The sequence below is a fragment of the Mus caroli genome, unplaced genomic scaffold (genome assembly GCF_978045245.1).
Source record: "Mus caroli unplaced genomic scaffold, Mus_caroli_1 scaffold_15, whole genome shotgun sequence".
Taxonomy (NCBI): Eukaryota; Metazoa; Chordata; class Mammalia; order Rodentia; family Muridae; genus Mus; species Mus caroli.
In genome coordinates this window covers 72,262,896-72,279,870 of record NW_028227270.1, presented here as the reverse complement: position 1 = coordinate 72,279,870, position 16,975 = coordinate 72,262,896, and the positions used below count along the sequence as shown (strand labels likewise).

The following is a 16,975-nucleotide window of genomic DNA, read 5'->3' as shown; positions in this document are numbered from 1 at the left end:
GGGCTCACACTTCAATCTCAAAAATGTGGTCAAGTTACGTTAGAAGGAAGAAGTCTTTTAGAGTGGACTGCTCAGCTCTGCGGTTCATCTTCCCGGGAGAGGCTGGCGGCCTCAGCTGCTCAGGACTTTACATTGCACCAGTTGAAGCATTCCTTAGGAAGCCTTCTGAACGACCACCCTTTTCCTCTAGAGCTACTGACTGAGCCAGGTCTCCCACACCAAAGTCAGCTTGCCACACAGCCCTGAGCTAACCTGGTGCTGACCAGGGCAGGCCCGGCTAGGGACAGCAAGACACCCTGTCAGGGGAATGCAGCATGAGGAATGGGCCCTGTACCTGTGCAGCACACTCACCTGAGGGGATGAAGAGGGTCTGGCCCTGCTTGACAGTGCACTTATAGCACCTGTCCACCTGGTCGGCGAAGAACATCTCGCTGTGGTTGGAGGCTGACCGCCAGCGCTCATATAGGGAGATGTTGGCTGAGGCTGGCCGGATGAGATAGAAGATCTTCTCCCCCTGTCAAAAGAACTCACTGGCAGAGCCGAAACACCAGGGATGTGGGACAGAGCCCACCTGGTGCTGGGGCTGCTGAAGTGGACAATAATCTGACTGAGGATGCTGGTGTGGGGGGTAGAGCCTACTGGGTGCTAAGGATGCTGGTGTGGGGGGCAGAGCCTACTGGGTGTTGAGGATACTGGAGTTGAGGGTAGAGCCTACTGGATGCTGAGGACTCTGGGGCAAGGTCGGAGCCCACCAGGTTTCTGGGGGTGGTAGGTGGGGAAGAAGCCATATGGTACTAGAAAAACTAGAACAGAAGCAGAGCCCACAAGGCTCAGGTGACATTAGGGAGTAGAGTCTACTGGGTGCTAGGGACTCTTGGACAGGGGATACAGCCCACTAGGAGCTGGGGCACAGAGGCAGGTAGCAGAGCCCACTAGGTGCTGGGGACAATGGGCCTGGAGTGGAGCCCATCACAACCTGCTGGGACCAGTGGTGGGTTCTGACTTGAAAGTCACCCTGTAAGGCTCACCACTGCCACCTTCAATACTGCCTTGTGTTCTGGAAGGTTCTAGGTGTGTGAGCCTGGTCAGGAGCAGTACACACATTATTATTCCATGATGCTACAAATTCCTCGTGGGCTCAGGAGTAATAAAAAAATGCAGACTGCCACCCAACAAGTCCCTGCTCTTCAGAGCTTCTAGGCTTCCAGGCTGGATAAAAGGAAGTCACCATTTCCCAGGTGGTTATATGAAGCCCGGACCAGGCTCTGCACCGAGCATAAAGAGCCTCATTCTCATGTTCCGGGACAGACGTGATGACGGCTTATTCAAAGCCTCACAGGACTGGCGCAGGCATGTGAGGTTACCGCCCCAGCTCGAGCCAGAGCTGGTCTGGAGAAGTGTAGTTTGCAGCTGGCAGAGCCAGGATTTTTGTTGTTAAACACATCCAGTTCTCTTAGCTCCCCCTCTGCCTCAGTGGTGAGCCCCCAACCCTCCCTGCTGGCTCATGTAGCCACCATCTCGCCTTCTGACTCTGGAATGGGTTCTGGGAAGTCTTCCCAGCACCTCTGCACTCTACTCTGGGCACTAAGTGACCCAGTGGCCTCTCCTAATAGTTAATGAGCTCTAAGGACATTAAACACATGTATGTCACTGGTCCCGAGTGCTCCTTATATATGTACATCTCCTTGGCTTCCTGTCCCACAACTGGCCATCCCAGTGTCTCCCAACCCAGGAAGTGGGTGACTTGCTGGCCACAGACAGGACTCAGAGGGACTGTCACCCTGAGGACAAGGGTGTGTCTAGGAGGTGTGGCTCACCTTGAGGACATGGTACCATGCTGAGGCACCTCCAGAGTCAATGTGGAAGTCGGTGTAGCTGTCCTTCACACAGATCAGGCAGTACTTGGTCACCTTGGGCTTGGCCAGCAGCGCATCATCAGGCCAGTAGTTTTCCACCCACGACAGTTTCTTCACAATGTCAGGTGGCTCCACAAAGCTGGACATTCTAGAGCCATAAAAGGAAGAGGAGTCAGGAGGCCGGGGCCCTGGGGCTCCCATTTTTAATGCACTCTAAGGTAGGAACAGTGCGAGGCTCCTTCCACATTCTACCTTGTAAATCTGCAGGCCCTGGGCAGGCATCTCACTTCCTAGGGGAGGAAAGGAAAGGCTGCAGAGGGTGGGGTGAGCCTAGCCACAGAGTGGGGCTGCAAAGGCCACAGGGGATTGACTCCACCCCCAATAAAGAGGGGTGAGAGAAAGGTCTCAGAGAGCCTTAAAGTGGCCCCCTGGGGTTGGCGCCACGAGGCGCTCAGAAAAAATGCTTCTCAACGGTGCCTTGTGTGCCATTTGAAGAAAGGCCACCTCCCTTTCAGGGAAGGTGGGGAAAGGCGTAAGTGACCTGGTGTGCTAGTTGGCTTTTTTCTAACTTGACATAAGCCGGAGTCATCTGAGAAGGGAACTCTGACTGAGAAAACATCTGTATCAGACTGGTCTATAGACAGGCCTGGAGGGCATCTTCTTGACTAGTCAGCAGCCTGACTCAGTTTCCCAACTTTGAAACTGCCTGCTGGTACATGGGGAAGCACCTATTGGAAGCGTTCAAAGGTACCTGTCATTCCAGGTTGGGTGACTTGAGCCTGCAACCCTGGTCTAAGGGATAACCAATATGGGAAGGACTAGGCCACTGTGGGTGGTGGTGCCACCCCTGGGCAGATGGTCCTGGGAAACAGGTCAAGCCACGGGAGCAAGACAGTAAGCAGTACTTCTCCATGGCCTTTGCTACAGTCCCTACCTCCAGGTTCCCTCCCTGACTTCACAGCATGATGAACTATAAAGTGAAATAAGCCCTCTCCTCTCCAACTTTCTCTTGGTCACGGTGTTTTATCGTAGCGATAGATAGTAATGTAATACACCTGGGGCTCAGTGAAACGTCTGCAGCCCCCATGCCACAACAGAGAACCAGGTGTGACCGTTCTCGCTGCCTCAGGCCAAACTGCCCTCTCATGCCTCTACACTTAGCTGAACTCCTGTGGCCCTGTGAGTCTTTATCTCATTCACCTGACCAGGCTGTCTAGGGTAGGTCTGTATAACCTGATCCTCTGTATCCATCCATCTTACATATGAACTGGCTTTTCTCATACCTATAGGTGGGACTCTAGCACCCTGACTCAACCTCTAGTCCCTAAACTCCTTCCACACCCTCAATACGACACACATAAGTTCTGCATTTGGAGACTGTTTCTCTGTGGGACATGCACCTTACACGTGCAACTTTCCTGACTCCCACATCTGGTGTGCATGATGCATACCTGTCCTGGAGACCCCTCTCAGTCACCGCCAGGGAACCCATGCCTTCCTCCTACAAACAATTAAAACCCCTCACAGGTTTTTAATGCTGTTGGAAAAAGCCTAGGACCCATTAAGGTATCAGACTCCAGGCTCCTCTCCCTGTCTGTGCTCCCTGATCTTCATGTGTGTGATCTCTAGGCTTGCTGTCTCTCCCAACCAGTGGAGGGGAACTCTCCATCGTCATGAAAACTCCACCAAGAACCACAGCCTAGTCCTGTTGGCCCAGTCTGAAGATAGGATAGAGCTTGTGCATAAATGACCCACAGACACACCGTCCAGCAGAATCATGCCAATGATAACACCTGAGACCTGCTGGGACCTCTATGTGTGGCCTCATAGGTTGAGGCAAGTGATAGGCAGAGCAGCCACGGCAGTTCAGTCCTGTGTAGGTGAGTATGCATGTGCATGCAAGAGTGTCAGTACATTTGGCGCGTGTACTGGAAGTGCTGTGTGTGACGTTAGTGTCACGTGTGCTGAGAGTTTCCGTGGTCATGGACTGTCCAAGGGGGCTGGGTGTTCACACAATGAATATGCTGCAGGTGTCCCAGCCATGCCAGTGCTGTGTCCTCAGAGTGTTCCTGAGTGTGAAATGTCCTCAGCATGTCTACATCTCGTTCTATGAGTGTGTAGTGATATGGTTCTATCTGTGGGTTGCCTCGGTGTGTCCTGAGAGTGTGTCATTATGCTGTGTCTTCGTTTGTCCAGAGACATCCATGAGTACACTGAGTGTGAGTGGGTGTGTGTGAACCATAAGACAGGCATCTGTGAGTGCACTGAGTGTGAGTGGGTGTGTGCAAACCCTAAGACAGGCATCCATGAGTGCAGAGTGTGAGTGGGTGCGCGCATGGTCTGTGTGTCATGAGTGTGTGTCAATTTGTTATGTGTTTGTGTTTGTGTGCCACAGGTGTGTGCAAATGTCAGTGTGCCATCCCAGCATGTCATTAGTGTGCACGAGGAGCACATTCATCTGGAAGGGACTCGTCCATGCTGCCCCAGTGGCTTTCTCTGCGAGTGGGTGTTTTCCTTTGGCTCCTGTTTCATCTGAGCTGTTCAGTGTGTTTTAAGAGAAAGGAGAACCAGGTCTGAATGGTGACTGCTGGGCAATTCACAGGACAGCAGCAGGCCATGCAGAGTAGGGCCGCAAGCCAGGCTTTGCAGCGTCCACCCAGAGCAAAACCTCAAGCAATGCTTCACAGTCCCCACACCAGGGTGGAACCCCAAACCAGGCTCACAGCCCTGGAACCCAGAGCAGGACCTGAGACAGCGCTTGCAGCCCTCACATCAGGATGGCCCAACACCATCCTGTAAACTCCAAGCTGATGACATTGGCTTTGAGCCAAACCTGCCAACCAACCCAGAGTAGCCTGTCACCTGGTGTCTGAGAACTCGAGGTTGGTCACGTTGAGAACACGCTTGCGGTTCGTGCTATAGTAATAGTCCACGAATTCTTTCAGCTTCATTTTGCAGTCTTTCTGTTTGGTAACGTCTGTCACATCCACACTCCTCTCCGGCCCTGGGGAGGAAGCAGGACATGAACATGCAAGGAAAGCGCTATGGCCTCCCTGGAGGACATGGTGGTGTGAACACTTACCTGTCCTCGGCTGCCTTTGTGCATGGCCGTTCCCTCCTCCCACCCCCACCCCCCAGGACAAATAGGGGCTGAGCCTATCTCTCCTACCTATAATTGCTGTGGATTCAGAGTAATGGATGCTGCTTTTCTGGACCCTGTGACATTGTGAAGTGGTGAATCTCACCTCAGCTAGAAAGGCCACATCAGCAAATAAATACACAGATGCTTAGCCAACTTGAGCTTCAGATAATGACGGACATCTTGGCATAAGTACTTCCAGAAAAATATTAAAATTAAAAGCCAAGAGCCCTGCATTTCAAGGCCACTTATTTGATATGAATATAAAGGCTTGGTCCCAGCCTGTGCTGCTATTTGGAAGAGTGGAACCTTTAGTATGTGGTGTCTAGTCAGAGGATGCTAGGAGGTCCCTGGAGGGGATTGTAGAACCCTGGCCTTTCTTTTGCTTCCTGACTTATGATATGAACAGTTTGTTCCATCATACACAATCTTACCAGTGACCCCAAACTTTGGAGACAATGTCTATGGACTGGTGGCTCTAGAATCATGAATTCAAATACCCTTCCCCCTTTATAAATTATTTGTCTCGACTTTTTATTATAGCAGTAGAATGCTAATATAGGGAAACTAATATAAGCACCAACATGCTGTTCTCACTGATCAATTGGCGACTACTCGGGACTATTTATCTTGCCCTTTCTGTGTCTGATGGGGAAAAGTTGAGGCTCGTCAAATAGCTAAGGATAGAAAAGTCTTTACAGAAGATTCACAACCAAGAGAGGAGGAAATAACACAGAGTAGACAGGCAAAGGTGCCCTCTGTCAGGGCCACAGTGGCTGCTCAGACACAAGGTGGAACCTGTTAGAACATCTGTGGACAAGAATCCTGGACACCAGGCCCCACTGACCAAGGTGGCATCATAACAGGTTTCTATTAGGGACTGTAGGTGTCCTCAAAGATGGAGGAGCACCTGATGGGAAGGGAGGGCCACAAACCCTTGAGAGTACACAAGCAGGTTTTCAAGCTGAAGCTCTCAAGAAAACACCCAGGGCACAGTGAGTCCCTGGATGCCACAGCTGGTGCACTGAGAACCAATCACAGCCTGGATCTGAGAAGTTCTGCAGGCCCCGCCCGGACAGAATGGCACACACAGAGGGAGATGTAAGGGACACACAAACCATCCTGTTCAAACTCTGAGTCAAACGACCAAATGTAAATAAGAGTGTTTTGCTAGGTGGTGCTGGTGCACACCTTTAATCCCAGCACTCAGGAGGCAGAGGCAGGAGGATCTCTGTGAGTCTGAGGTCAGCCTGGTCTATAGAGCAAGATCCAGGACAACAGCCATGGCTACAGAGAAACCCTGTCTCAAAAAACTACAAATAAATAAATAAATAAATAAATAAATAAATCTGGAGATAAAACCCAGGACCTTTATCATGTAAATAGCTGTGTGTGTGTGTGTGTGTACACAAATGTGTGCATGCATTCATGTGCAAATGCATGTGTGGAGGTCAGAAGACAACTTTCAAGAGCTGGTCCACAGCTTCTGGTCTGCTTGATTTTCAAGGTTTCTCTGTTCTTTGCTGCTGCATACTCCAGACCAGCTTGCCTGTGAGCTTCTGGGGATTCCCTGTCCCTGGCTTCCATTTTCCAGCAGGGGTGGCGGGATTATAATGCACACTAACACATTAGCTTTTAATGTGGGTCCTGGGAACGTAAGCTCAGGTCATCAGGCTTACATGGAGATCCTTCTTCACAACTTTAAACATGGATCTTCTGAAGGACTGGGGAGAACTAAGTCAGAGTATAAGCGTATCTAACATGGAGCCCATAACCACGTGTGTCTCAGGGAAGCCAGGAATGTGGTCCACCATATTTGTAGATGACAACATCATGACAGGGAATTGTCACCAATGTGGTCCAGGGATGGATCAAACCATGTTCAGCTAGCAGTGAAGTTCACAGGGAAAAGTTATAGGCAAACATAAATCTTAAGACAATGAAAGGGGAAGAAGTTCAGGAAGGAGAAAAATCAACATAAGGCTGGTGGGTATGCAGCCAACAGCCAATGCACAGGCTGTCTGTCTGTCTGTTTTCTTCATTGTGTTTGAAATGTTCCATGTGCTGGGTGTGTTGGCAGGGGCAGACAGAGCTTTGTGAGTTCAAGGGCAGCTTGGTCTACCTAGAGTTCCAGACCAGCTAGAACTACTTATCGAGCCCCACCTCTACTCTCACCTCCACCACAACAAACCTTCATGAAAGTCAAGGTGATGGAGCCCTGGGTAAAGCACAGAATTTACATATTCTGAGCTCAGATGCCCAGCACTCATTTAAAATGGAGTGTGTGGCCATTCGTGCCGGAACAGCCACAGGAGGATGGCTGTGGCTTCAGGTTTGGTTATAGATCCTATCTTAAGAGCCTTGAGCCTCACCTGCTCTCACCAGATCGAGGATAAGCCCAGGGATCAAACACTCACCACAGCTCTTTACTGCAATACCCCCTACTCCAGGCTTGAAGAAGGGATGCAAAGGGCAGTACTCACCCACATAGTTCTCCACGTCACTCACGTAGAATGTTGGGGCAGGGACAGCCAAGCCCAGGCCATCTTTCTTGGGGACAAGGATGGGCTCAGTGAAGCCATGCTCCTCCATGTAGCCCACGGTGAGCTGGCTACCTGGCACACGGGACACCACGTCTTCAGCACTATGGAGAGAGGGAGGGTGGGAGGCCTCAGTGTCCCTGGCCACATGCCTCCCAGGTCCCTAGAGGCTGGCCTGCAGCAGCGCCCTAACAATTATCACTGAGACAGCTGTAGGCAAGTCTGTGGTGCTGATTCCAGTAATCCACTCTGGAAGCAAGGCATACGGGTCCACTGATAACTGTAACGGGGACACGAAGGTCAGGGACCACAGTGACAAGGGACAGCAAAGCTCTGCCGTGTTCCTGCATGCAGGCCACCCTTTGTACTGCAGCAGAGGCAGGCAGCGAGACATGCTCCTCGTGGGTCTCTCACTTTCTCATGCATCTCCCCCCACCCCATCCCCACACACATATTTTGGAAAAGAGAGCAAAACCAAATCCTTCTACCACATCTTGTGGAATCCCAGGTAACTTTCCTGTAGAAACTCACAAGCTGGTCCTAAAATCCACCGTGGGCTACATGAAGGAGCCAGAATATCACAGTCATGAAAATGAAGAGCTTACAATTCAAGACTTACAGATCTTCAAAATTTAATACAGGAGTCAAGTGTAGTCCTGGCACAAGGACAAACACAGACCGGCACCTAGAATTCTGTCCAGACATAAATGTGGACACTGACAAACAATTAATCTCAATAGAGGTGCCAAGGCCGTGTAAGCAAAAGGTAGCCTTTTCAACAAGTGATACTGGAACAAATAGAAAGTCACACACACAGACACACACACACACAGACACACACACACACACACACACACACACGTAATGAAGTTACTTACTCCATTCCATATTCAAAAATTAACTCAAAATGTATCAAAGTATAAACTTAACAGCTAACACTACAGAACTTTTAGGAGACACCAGGAAGATAAATCTTCAGGACCTTGGATGTGGTAAAGGTTTTAGATTGCAACAAGAGCACAAGAAACAAATGAAAGGTTAGATAAAACCAGGACATCAGAAGGACTTTCTGCTTCAAAAGCTGCCATCAAAAAAGTCACAAGACAGATGGATGGGGCAGGAAATACCTGCCAATCTTGCATAAAGACCGAGCCTCCAGCATATGTAAAGAGGGTCTGGAGAGGGTTCAACAGCTGACAGCTGCCTACAATTCCAGCTCCAGGGGAGGCAATGGCCTTTTCTGTTCTACATAAGCACCTGTATTTATGAGCGCAGACACAAACACATAATTTTTATTATACACACACATATACATACATATATACATACATACGGGCAAAACACTCGTACACATAAAATCTAAAAGAATTTTTTTTAAATGTGAGGCAGAATCAGTGAGAGACTCGGCAGATAAAAGTGCCTGCCAGCAGGTCTGTTCATACACACAAATGCATGTACACACAAATAGATATGTAAATATAATCTAAAAATATTTAAAGTGTGAGGCAAAGGGCTGAGGAAACTCTGTCTCAGAAAGAAGAAGGGGAGGAGGAAGAGGAGGGGAAGAGAAGGGGGAGGGGGAGGAAGAGGAGGAGGCCCATGCCTGATAACACCTAAGGTAATCCTCTGGCCTCCAAATGCAGGTGCGCACATGTGCGTACACACATGCAGTGTATGAGGTAAAAGAGCTCAATAGATTTTTCTAGGAAGAGAACAGAGAAGCTCACATGTAAACAAAAAGTTGCTCAGCATCTTCAGTCATGAAAGAGACATGCAAGTCAAAACATGGATCCACTTCACATCCACAAGACGGCCAGATTCAGAAGCGCCACACTAAGGAGAGCGAGCCACAGACTGAGAGAACCCCGCTCCACCACGGCTGGCAGGGGTGTCACGTGATGCAGCCGCCTTGCAAAGCAGCCTGGCAGTTCTCAGACAATTAAACACGGATTTTCCATCTGACCCAGTGGCTCCACACTGAGAAACGAAAACATATGACCACACAAAAACATGTGTATAAATATTTAGACCACAATTATTCATAGTAGCTAAAAAATAAAAATATAAAAACAAAAACAGAAACAGAAAACCACCCAAATGGCCATCAGCCGTGACACACATCAGAGGGATACACACAGCAACCGGTCTGGCCAGACAATGGGATTCTACTCAGCCAAAAAGAGAACCAAGTCCTGACAGACGGTACAACGCAGTGGGCCTTGAAAATAATCGAAGTAAAAGAAGCCACCCCTCTACTGGGTGATGCTCTTTCTAGGAACAAGCCCCGGGAAGCAGAGTTACCCACGAGAAAGCAGGACCAGAAGAAAAGGTGCCGAGGTTTCTCAGGGATATGGGAAGAAGTTGGCAGGATTTCTTTGTGGGGGGGGGGGGGGGGAATAGGGTTAAAGGCTCTGAACTTGACTAATGAAGAGGCACACATCTGTGAACGTATCAAAAGCTACTGAACTTTGTACGGGTGCATTATGGTAAGTGACTGCACCTCAGGGTGGTCAGGGGAGCTGAACGAGAGGCTCTCTGCTCAGAGGAGCAAGAACAAAACCTAAGCTCAGCTGCCCATGTGAGGTTTCACAATAAACATCAGCAGAAACCCACCAACTGAGAATTCTCTGCCCAGTGATGCTATCCTTCCAACGTAAGAGAGAAATAAAGACTTTCGGTCAGACAAACAGAACTAACCTCTCAACTGTAGGTGACTCAGAACAGCTTCCCTTAAACTGGCCTTTCCCACAGGGATCCTTGTTTGCCTACTTCTTTGCCAGACCTCAGACAGAACAAGGATGTAGGAAGTAGAAGAAAGGTAAGGGCCTCTACCAGGCAGGGAGAGCATGAGGCAGGCGGCCAGACACCAGGATGGAAAGACATTCAGTCCTTAAGAGGTACTGAGAGAGGGGAGAGGTGACCTGTCTGTGGAAGGCCTGAAGCTCCTGCCTCCACAGCAGGTTCCTGCTTTTTGCTCTCCTGGAAGAGGACGTCCCCAGTGAAAGACATGCGGGCTGAGTGAACACACAGTCCCGGGTGCAGTGATGGGAAGACAGAAGGAGGATGCAGGGCTTCAGTGGATGGGCCCACACCTTGGGCAGCAGCGCCTGGACCCCACCCACCTGGGGAAGGTTCGGCTCCGCAGCTCCTTGATGAACAGCTGACTGCCATTCTGCACTGGTTTCACGTCCGGTGTTGGCCCAGGGCCGTGTTTGTGCCAGGTCCGCTTTTTCTTGACTGTGGAGGAGACAGAAGATGAGCGTGTTCCAAGTACAGCTCCCACCCAACTTTGGAAGCCCTTACTCCTACAAGGAAACACCCCAGCCGGGCATCCCAGGGCATAGAAAGGTAGCTAGGAAGCTCGCCAGCACAGACCAGGGGCTCACTGTCCCATAGTGGGAGGACATAGGATGCTTGGCGTCCATATGAAGAACTGCCACCTTCCTGCCAGGACCTTCCCTGTTCATACACTCTTTCCCCACCTCCCAGTCACCGTGCCCATGAACTGACCCAAAATGGTGAGTCAACCCACAGTATAGGAATGCCAAGCAGTCCATGGTATTGAAGTTGTCATGTAGCCCTCAGTGCTGGGGACACCTGGGTTCTCACCCTGACCCCACAGTGAACATGAGAGTGATGGCCCAAGCCAGGGATGGGGAGTGTGTCCCATCATCAAGGTGAGCACACTTTGCACATATGAGCTTCTGTGCTGGGACTGCAGAGCTATGTCAGGTCTCTGGTCTCTACCACAGAAGGCACTGCCAGGCATGTCCAGGAGCCCTGTACTCCTGTACCAAATGTTTTGTTGGTCAAATAAACCTGTCTCAAGACCTTGACCAAGACCCGCAGGCCAAAATCACCCCCAAAGAACACACAGATGAGACTGTGTAAGGTTTGGGGTTGAGCCTTAGAACCCACACCAATGTTGCTTAATGAAGAGAAAGCATGTGGGAGAGCCTGCCTCAGGCCAGGGTGAAAGAGACAGAAAGGTCTCTCAAAAATAGCAGTGAGAGTCTATACCCCAGTGTGAACACACATGCAAATGGACACACACACACACATACACACACACAAGGACACAATGTCCACATAAACATAAGCATGCTCTGACTGAAGTCTGTGCCCCAGATCCATAGAGGAGAGTCAGGAAACATCATGGGGACAGAAACCACGGGAGGCTTCCTCACCCTTCCACCCTATAGGAAGAAGCCATAGACGCTAGCGTGCACTTGATTTTGGACTTCTCTATCCTCTGAACAGCACAAAATGAATATCCTGCTATTTAAGCCGCACAGCCTGTGGCATTGGTTACAAAGGCAAAACCAGAAAACAAACATTTACGGTGGCACAGGGTAAGAACACAGGTACCCTCTGCATAATCACTCCCTGGGAGCTGGCTCCTGGGCTCCAGGCTGACTGTGCAGCCTCTGCTCAAACCCCTCCCCCCACCAGGCCCACGGGCAGGGTTTGGTGATGCAGTGCATATGCCTTCCCCAGCAGATAGCTTGTGGACACAGTCAAATGTGGCTTGTGAAGATGCCCAACAACCCCACCCCTACCCCTAAATCAAACTGTTGGCCACTAACTTAACCTGCTCAAACCCACACCACACCTTTGTTAGTCTACTCTGGGCAGACAGGCAAGAGCCCCCAAGCCAGGACCCCTTGAAACATTTGTGACTGCCAGGAGAGGCTCCAGCCAGTTTCTACCTTCTTCTCTGAGAATCTGGAGTCTCCTTAGAAATGACTCCCAGGTGCACCTGTGGCATGAACCATCCAGGGCAGTGTGACCCTAGCATCTTCCAGATCACCCTCATCAGGGGCCCTGAGATGAGCACACACCACTTTACCCCCATCCTTCCTAAGAACATGCCTGCTGGTGGTCCAACCCTGCTCTGCCCTGACCCAGCCTCCCGGGCCCCAGGGACCAGCTCCAAGTCCTGGTGGACGCATTCCATGTTTGTCTTATTTCTGACATAAAGATAAAGAAGATCCCGAGCTTAACAAGGTGCCAGAGAGCAAGAACACTCCTTCCTGTCTGCATCATCGGTAACTTAGCTTACCCACCTCTGAGCTTGAGCGCTCTGGGCTGGGAGGTCTGGAAGGTGCCTCAGAGGCCTGGATGGTGATCTCGCAGCACCGCCAGATAGTAAGGATGTGCTAGGGCCTGACCAGAAACCAGAGCTGCCTCACCATTCTAGTAATGCACAGGCCAGGCCCCAGGAGATCCAAGACACAACGGAGAGCCCAGGAGCCGGGAGCACCCACCCCACTAGTACCAGCCTCACCAGGAGCCACACCAGGCCCCAATGTCCCCAGAATCTTGGATAAGACTTGGTCCACTGAACAGGAGTGTGGGCACTCCCACTGCCAATGTCCCCCTGTTAGCTGGACAACCCTGGTACTGGAGTCCCCTGGTGCCTGAGTCTCTCCCATTGCCTGCATTTCTACCTCACTACCCCATCCCACTGTCTGCGTCTATTTCATGTTCAGCTCTTTCTGTTCGTAGGTCTTAGTCTACGAAGCCAGGGGACACGGCCTCTCAGCTTGCACTGAGCACCAGGGTGAGCTTCTCCTGAAAGGAGAGTGACATAGTGACCAGATGGGAGCAGGTCACATTCCCCTGTGACCCATCCAAATCTTCCAGCTCAACCCTCTAGCCTCAGGCACGGGATGTGAACAGTGACCCTGCAGTGTATGTGAGCGCTTCTCACACCAGCATAGGCAGGAGCCCTGAGGACGGGGATGGAGTCACACCCATACACACACACACACACACACACACACAGAGGAGCAAATGCACAGGTCCAGTCCCTGTGTTCCCACTGGCTACATCTCTGCTCTCCACTTGTAACTAGGGCTCAGCCTTTGAGCTCAAAGCCCACTTAGACGAAACTGTGTAGTATGAGCAGATCCTGCACCTTGGCATCCCCCAGCACCTGCTGCATAGCAGGGCCCAGGGTAGGAAGAAGCAATGGATTCACAACAGCAGGCACTGTGGAAAAACCAGGCCCTCAAAGACTTCCTGTAGGGGTGTTAGGTGGGATAAACCAAGCTCCCAGAGGATGGACAATAGGGCCACACACGTATGGGGCTTGGCTGAGCTTGGGGCCTTGGATACACCTTTTATCATCTGAGCCCCAAGCTCACACTTAACATGGGCTAGCCTATAGGTGCTAAGTGTGGTCCTGGCAAGGCCTTGGGGATGGTGGCGTCTGCATGACTGCCTCTGAGGGCAAGAGTAAACCAAAAGTCAGTCAGCTGAGCTGGAGGGGCCCCCACCACCAGAGCCATGGGCTTTGACCCTGATGCTCCCCGTGGGCTGAGGTACTCACGTGTGGACTTGCCATGGGTTTTCTCGCAGTTCGGGCAGTGGTAAATGTCGATGTCTGGTGCCTCTTCCTCTTCCACCCCAACACAGCTGGAACGGGAGGAGACAGACCTTTATCACTCTCATGTTCAGTCTCCTTCAGCACCTTCCACCCATAAGTTCAGGAGTTGCTCTTGCTCACTGCTGGGAACCAGGGCCAGCAGAACTGTAGAGGAGAGTGGTCCTTGGGGTGGGAGGGGAGACAGGGCTGTAGAGCTGCCCTCCTCAAACATGAATCTGCAGTGGGAGTCACACATAGTTGCAAAAGCTTACCACAAGGACCCAGTGACTGTGCCACTCATCCAGCAAGCCTGCCTCGGTGAGGACCACTCCCATCATCACCCTGGGTGGGTATGGGCGGATCTAGGAGGCAGTGACACAGCCCTCTCTAGTGGTAGATGAAGGACAGAACATACCTCGAAGCATGGAGAACCGGGAGCTGTTCTACAACCACTTGCCCTGATCAGGGCAAGATTGAGGGCCAGTGGCCAGTGTGTCCCTCCCGAGAGCGCTTTTTAGGGCCTGAAAACCTCCTCAGAAACTTCGCTCGGGAGGCAGCGACTGGCACTGATGTTCACAGCCAAAAGACATTTAGGGAATGAGGACAGAACCCAAGGATGCGACCCACAACACCAAAAGGCATCTAACAACCACACCAGCAGATGAAAAGAGGGTCAGACTCACTCTGACCCTCTCCAGTCTTGGTTACAGGTGACAAAGAAAGGCCAGTGGGAGGACTTGGTGAAAAGGCAGCAGAAAGGGCAGAGCATGGAGGCAAGTGACTCCCACTGATGGTGAAGTCACTGGAAAACACACCAATACATCCTTCCAGTGAGCACAGAAGCACAAACAGAGCTTATGGCTACCTGGCATACAAAGTGACATGTCCTAAGGGCAGCCCCAAGAGGCTCCACCCAGAAAGGATGAAGGAAAGTGGCTGTCTAGAAGCCACCGGTGAACACTATGCAGATGACTTTTACACAGAGCAAATGCTGCAAAGCCGTCAGAAGTTCCCAAACTGCTTCCAGCTGTATTTAGCATGACTTTTAAATTAAATGTGCTCCTTTGTCCTTTTAAAAAAGGTATGGCCTCATGATATACTGTATGATAAACTTCATACCTATTGAAAAATTAGTAAGGGGACCTGACGAGATGGCTTAGTCAGTAAAGGTCTTGCTGTGTAAGCACCAAGGCCTGAGTTCAGATTCCCAGAACGGATACAAGACCGTGGCACATACCTACTGTAGCAGCTCTGGAGAGGTCAAGGCAGGTACTTCCAGGGGGCTCACTGGCTGCACAGCCTAGCCTAGTCAGTGAACTTCAGATCCCAAGCAGAGGCCCTGTCTCAAAAAACAATTACAGCTCCTAGGAAATGATGCACAAGGCTGACCTCTGCAAACCTCAGGCAAGAAAAGGGAGGACCATTTCTTGACTTCCTGTATCCCCCCAAACATCACCTGATGGGCCGGCACTAAGCTAAACCAGTAACACCAGAGAGAATCAACCAAGCCAAAAGTTTACCAGCTCTTACCTAGACTCACCAAGATAAAGAGAGAGGACCCGAAGATTACTGAAACCACACATGGAAGTAAAGACACTGCCACTGGCCCCAAGGAAAGGACAAAAACTTTGAGGGAACACTGTGAATATTTACAGACCAACAAATTAGGTAGTGTAGGTAAAATGGACAAATTTCCTAGGAACACATAAGCTACGAAAAATAGTTCCAAAACAGCTGAGTAAGCTATGATTCAGCAGGAGAGTGACTGTTAGCCACATCTAAAGCCCAGGGACTGATTCCCACCACCCAGCAACACATATGTACACACGTGACAAAACAGAAAATGAACAGATCTGTAAGACATTGTGTCTGTCATTCTTCCCTCAAAAAACTGCAGAGACCTGCAAGATGGCTCAGTGGGTAAAGGCGCTCACCACCAGGCTTGATAGTGTGAGATCAATTCCCTGAACCCAAAGGGTAGACACCAAAGAGAAGAGACACCTGGTAGTTATCCTCTGCCCTCCACATGATGCATGCCTGGGCATCAGCGTGCACACACTCGCACATACATACATACATACATACACACACACAACACACACTGAATAAAATAACAAAAAAGAAAAGTCTAGGAACAGCACTAGTGAATTCTATCAAAACCAACAGCAACCCTCCTCCGAAACAAACAGATAGGAAAGTAGCAATCTTGACCCATACGCCACCGGCTTTTGGTGCTAGGAATGAATTTAGGGCCTTAACCAAGCTAGACAAGGATTCTACTTCTTATCCCCAGACCTCCTGGTTCCTTTTATGAGATCAATAATATCTTGATTTCAAAGCCAGACAAAAGCATACAAGAAAACAAAAGAGCCACAACTCTTATTAATAGCATATAAAAAATCCTCAGTAAACTATATCACAAAGTCCAGCAGCATACCAAGGGGGCTGTATTCCACGATCAAGTGGGATTTGTCACAGGAGTGAGCAGATAGCTCAGCACATGAAATAAACCAGTGCTTCCGTTCCTGCAGAGTCCCATCTCACTACAAGGAAGGGGTGTGCCCTGGGCCCCCTGGAGGTTACAGGGGAGCAGGGATCATGTGATTGTCACCCGCTTCTGAGGACAAAAGACAAGGAGCAGAGCAAGGAGATCCTCTCTCCCTCACATTTCTGCTCCCTCGTTCCCAGCCCTGCCCCAGCCGCCATCCTTCCTCAGACGTTCTTACCTTATAAACGCAAGGAAGAGCCACGTGATCACCTCAACCCATACAGAAAAAGCACTGGGCAAAATTCCAATACCTAGTTATAATTTTGTTTATTTTTATTTGTGGGAGAGGGAGACAGAGTTTCTCTGTAGCTTTGGCTGTCCTAGAACTCACTCCATAGACCAGGCTGGCCTGGAGATCTACTTGAGTCTGCCTCCAGAGTGGTGTAATTAAAGGTGTGTGTCAAAACTCCTGACTCTTCAGGAAAAAAAAAAAATAAAGTCTCTAACTCTACTGAGTAAAAATAGACGATACCTTCCTCAACAAGATAGAAGCCTGACAGGAAAAACTCACAGCTAATATTA

The 16,975-nt window shown here is 50.3% G+C and overlaps 1 protein-coding gene across 2 annotated transcripts in view; it reads right to left on the bottom strand.

Annotated features, from left to right (window-relative positions):
- The window catches only part of Phf2 (PHD finger protein 2), a 68,798-nt gene that overhangs the window by 18,551 nt on the left and 33,272 nt on the right, over window positions 1-16,975 (bottom strand). For both annotated transcript variants that reach the window (XM_085831108.1, XM_021180212.3), the window contains exons 2-7: window positions 13,870-13,955; window positions 10,658-10,772; window positions 7,479-7,639; window positions 4,719-4,860; window positions 1,818-2,004; window positions 352-514 (exon numbers count right to left, since the gene is read on the bottom strand). In XM_085831108.1, the coding sequence (XP_085687234.1) occupies window positions 352-514; window positions 1,818-2,004; window positions 4,719-4,860; window positions 7,479-7,639; window positions 10,658-10,772; window positions 13,870-13,955 (854 nt within the window). The remainder of the gene's footprint in view (window positions 1-351; window positions 515-1,817; window positions 2,005-4,718; window positions 4,861-7,478; window positions 7,640-10,657; window positions 10,773-13,869; window positions 13,956-16,975) is intronic.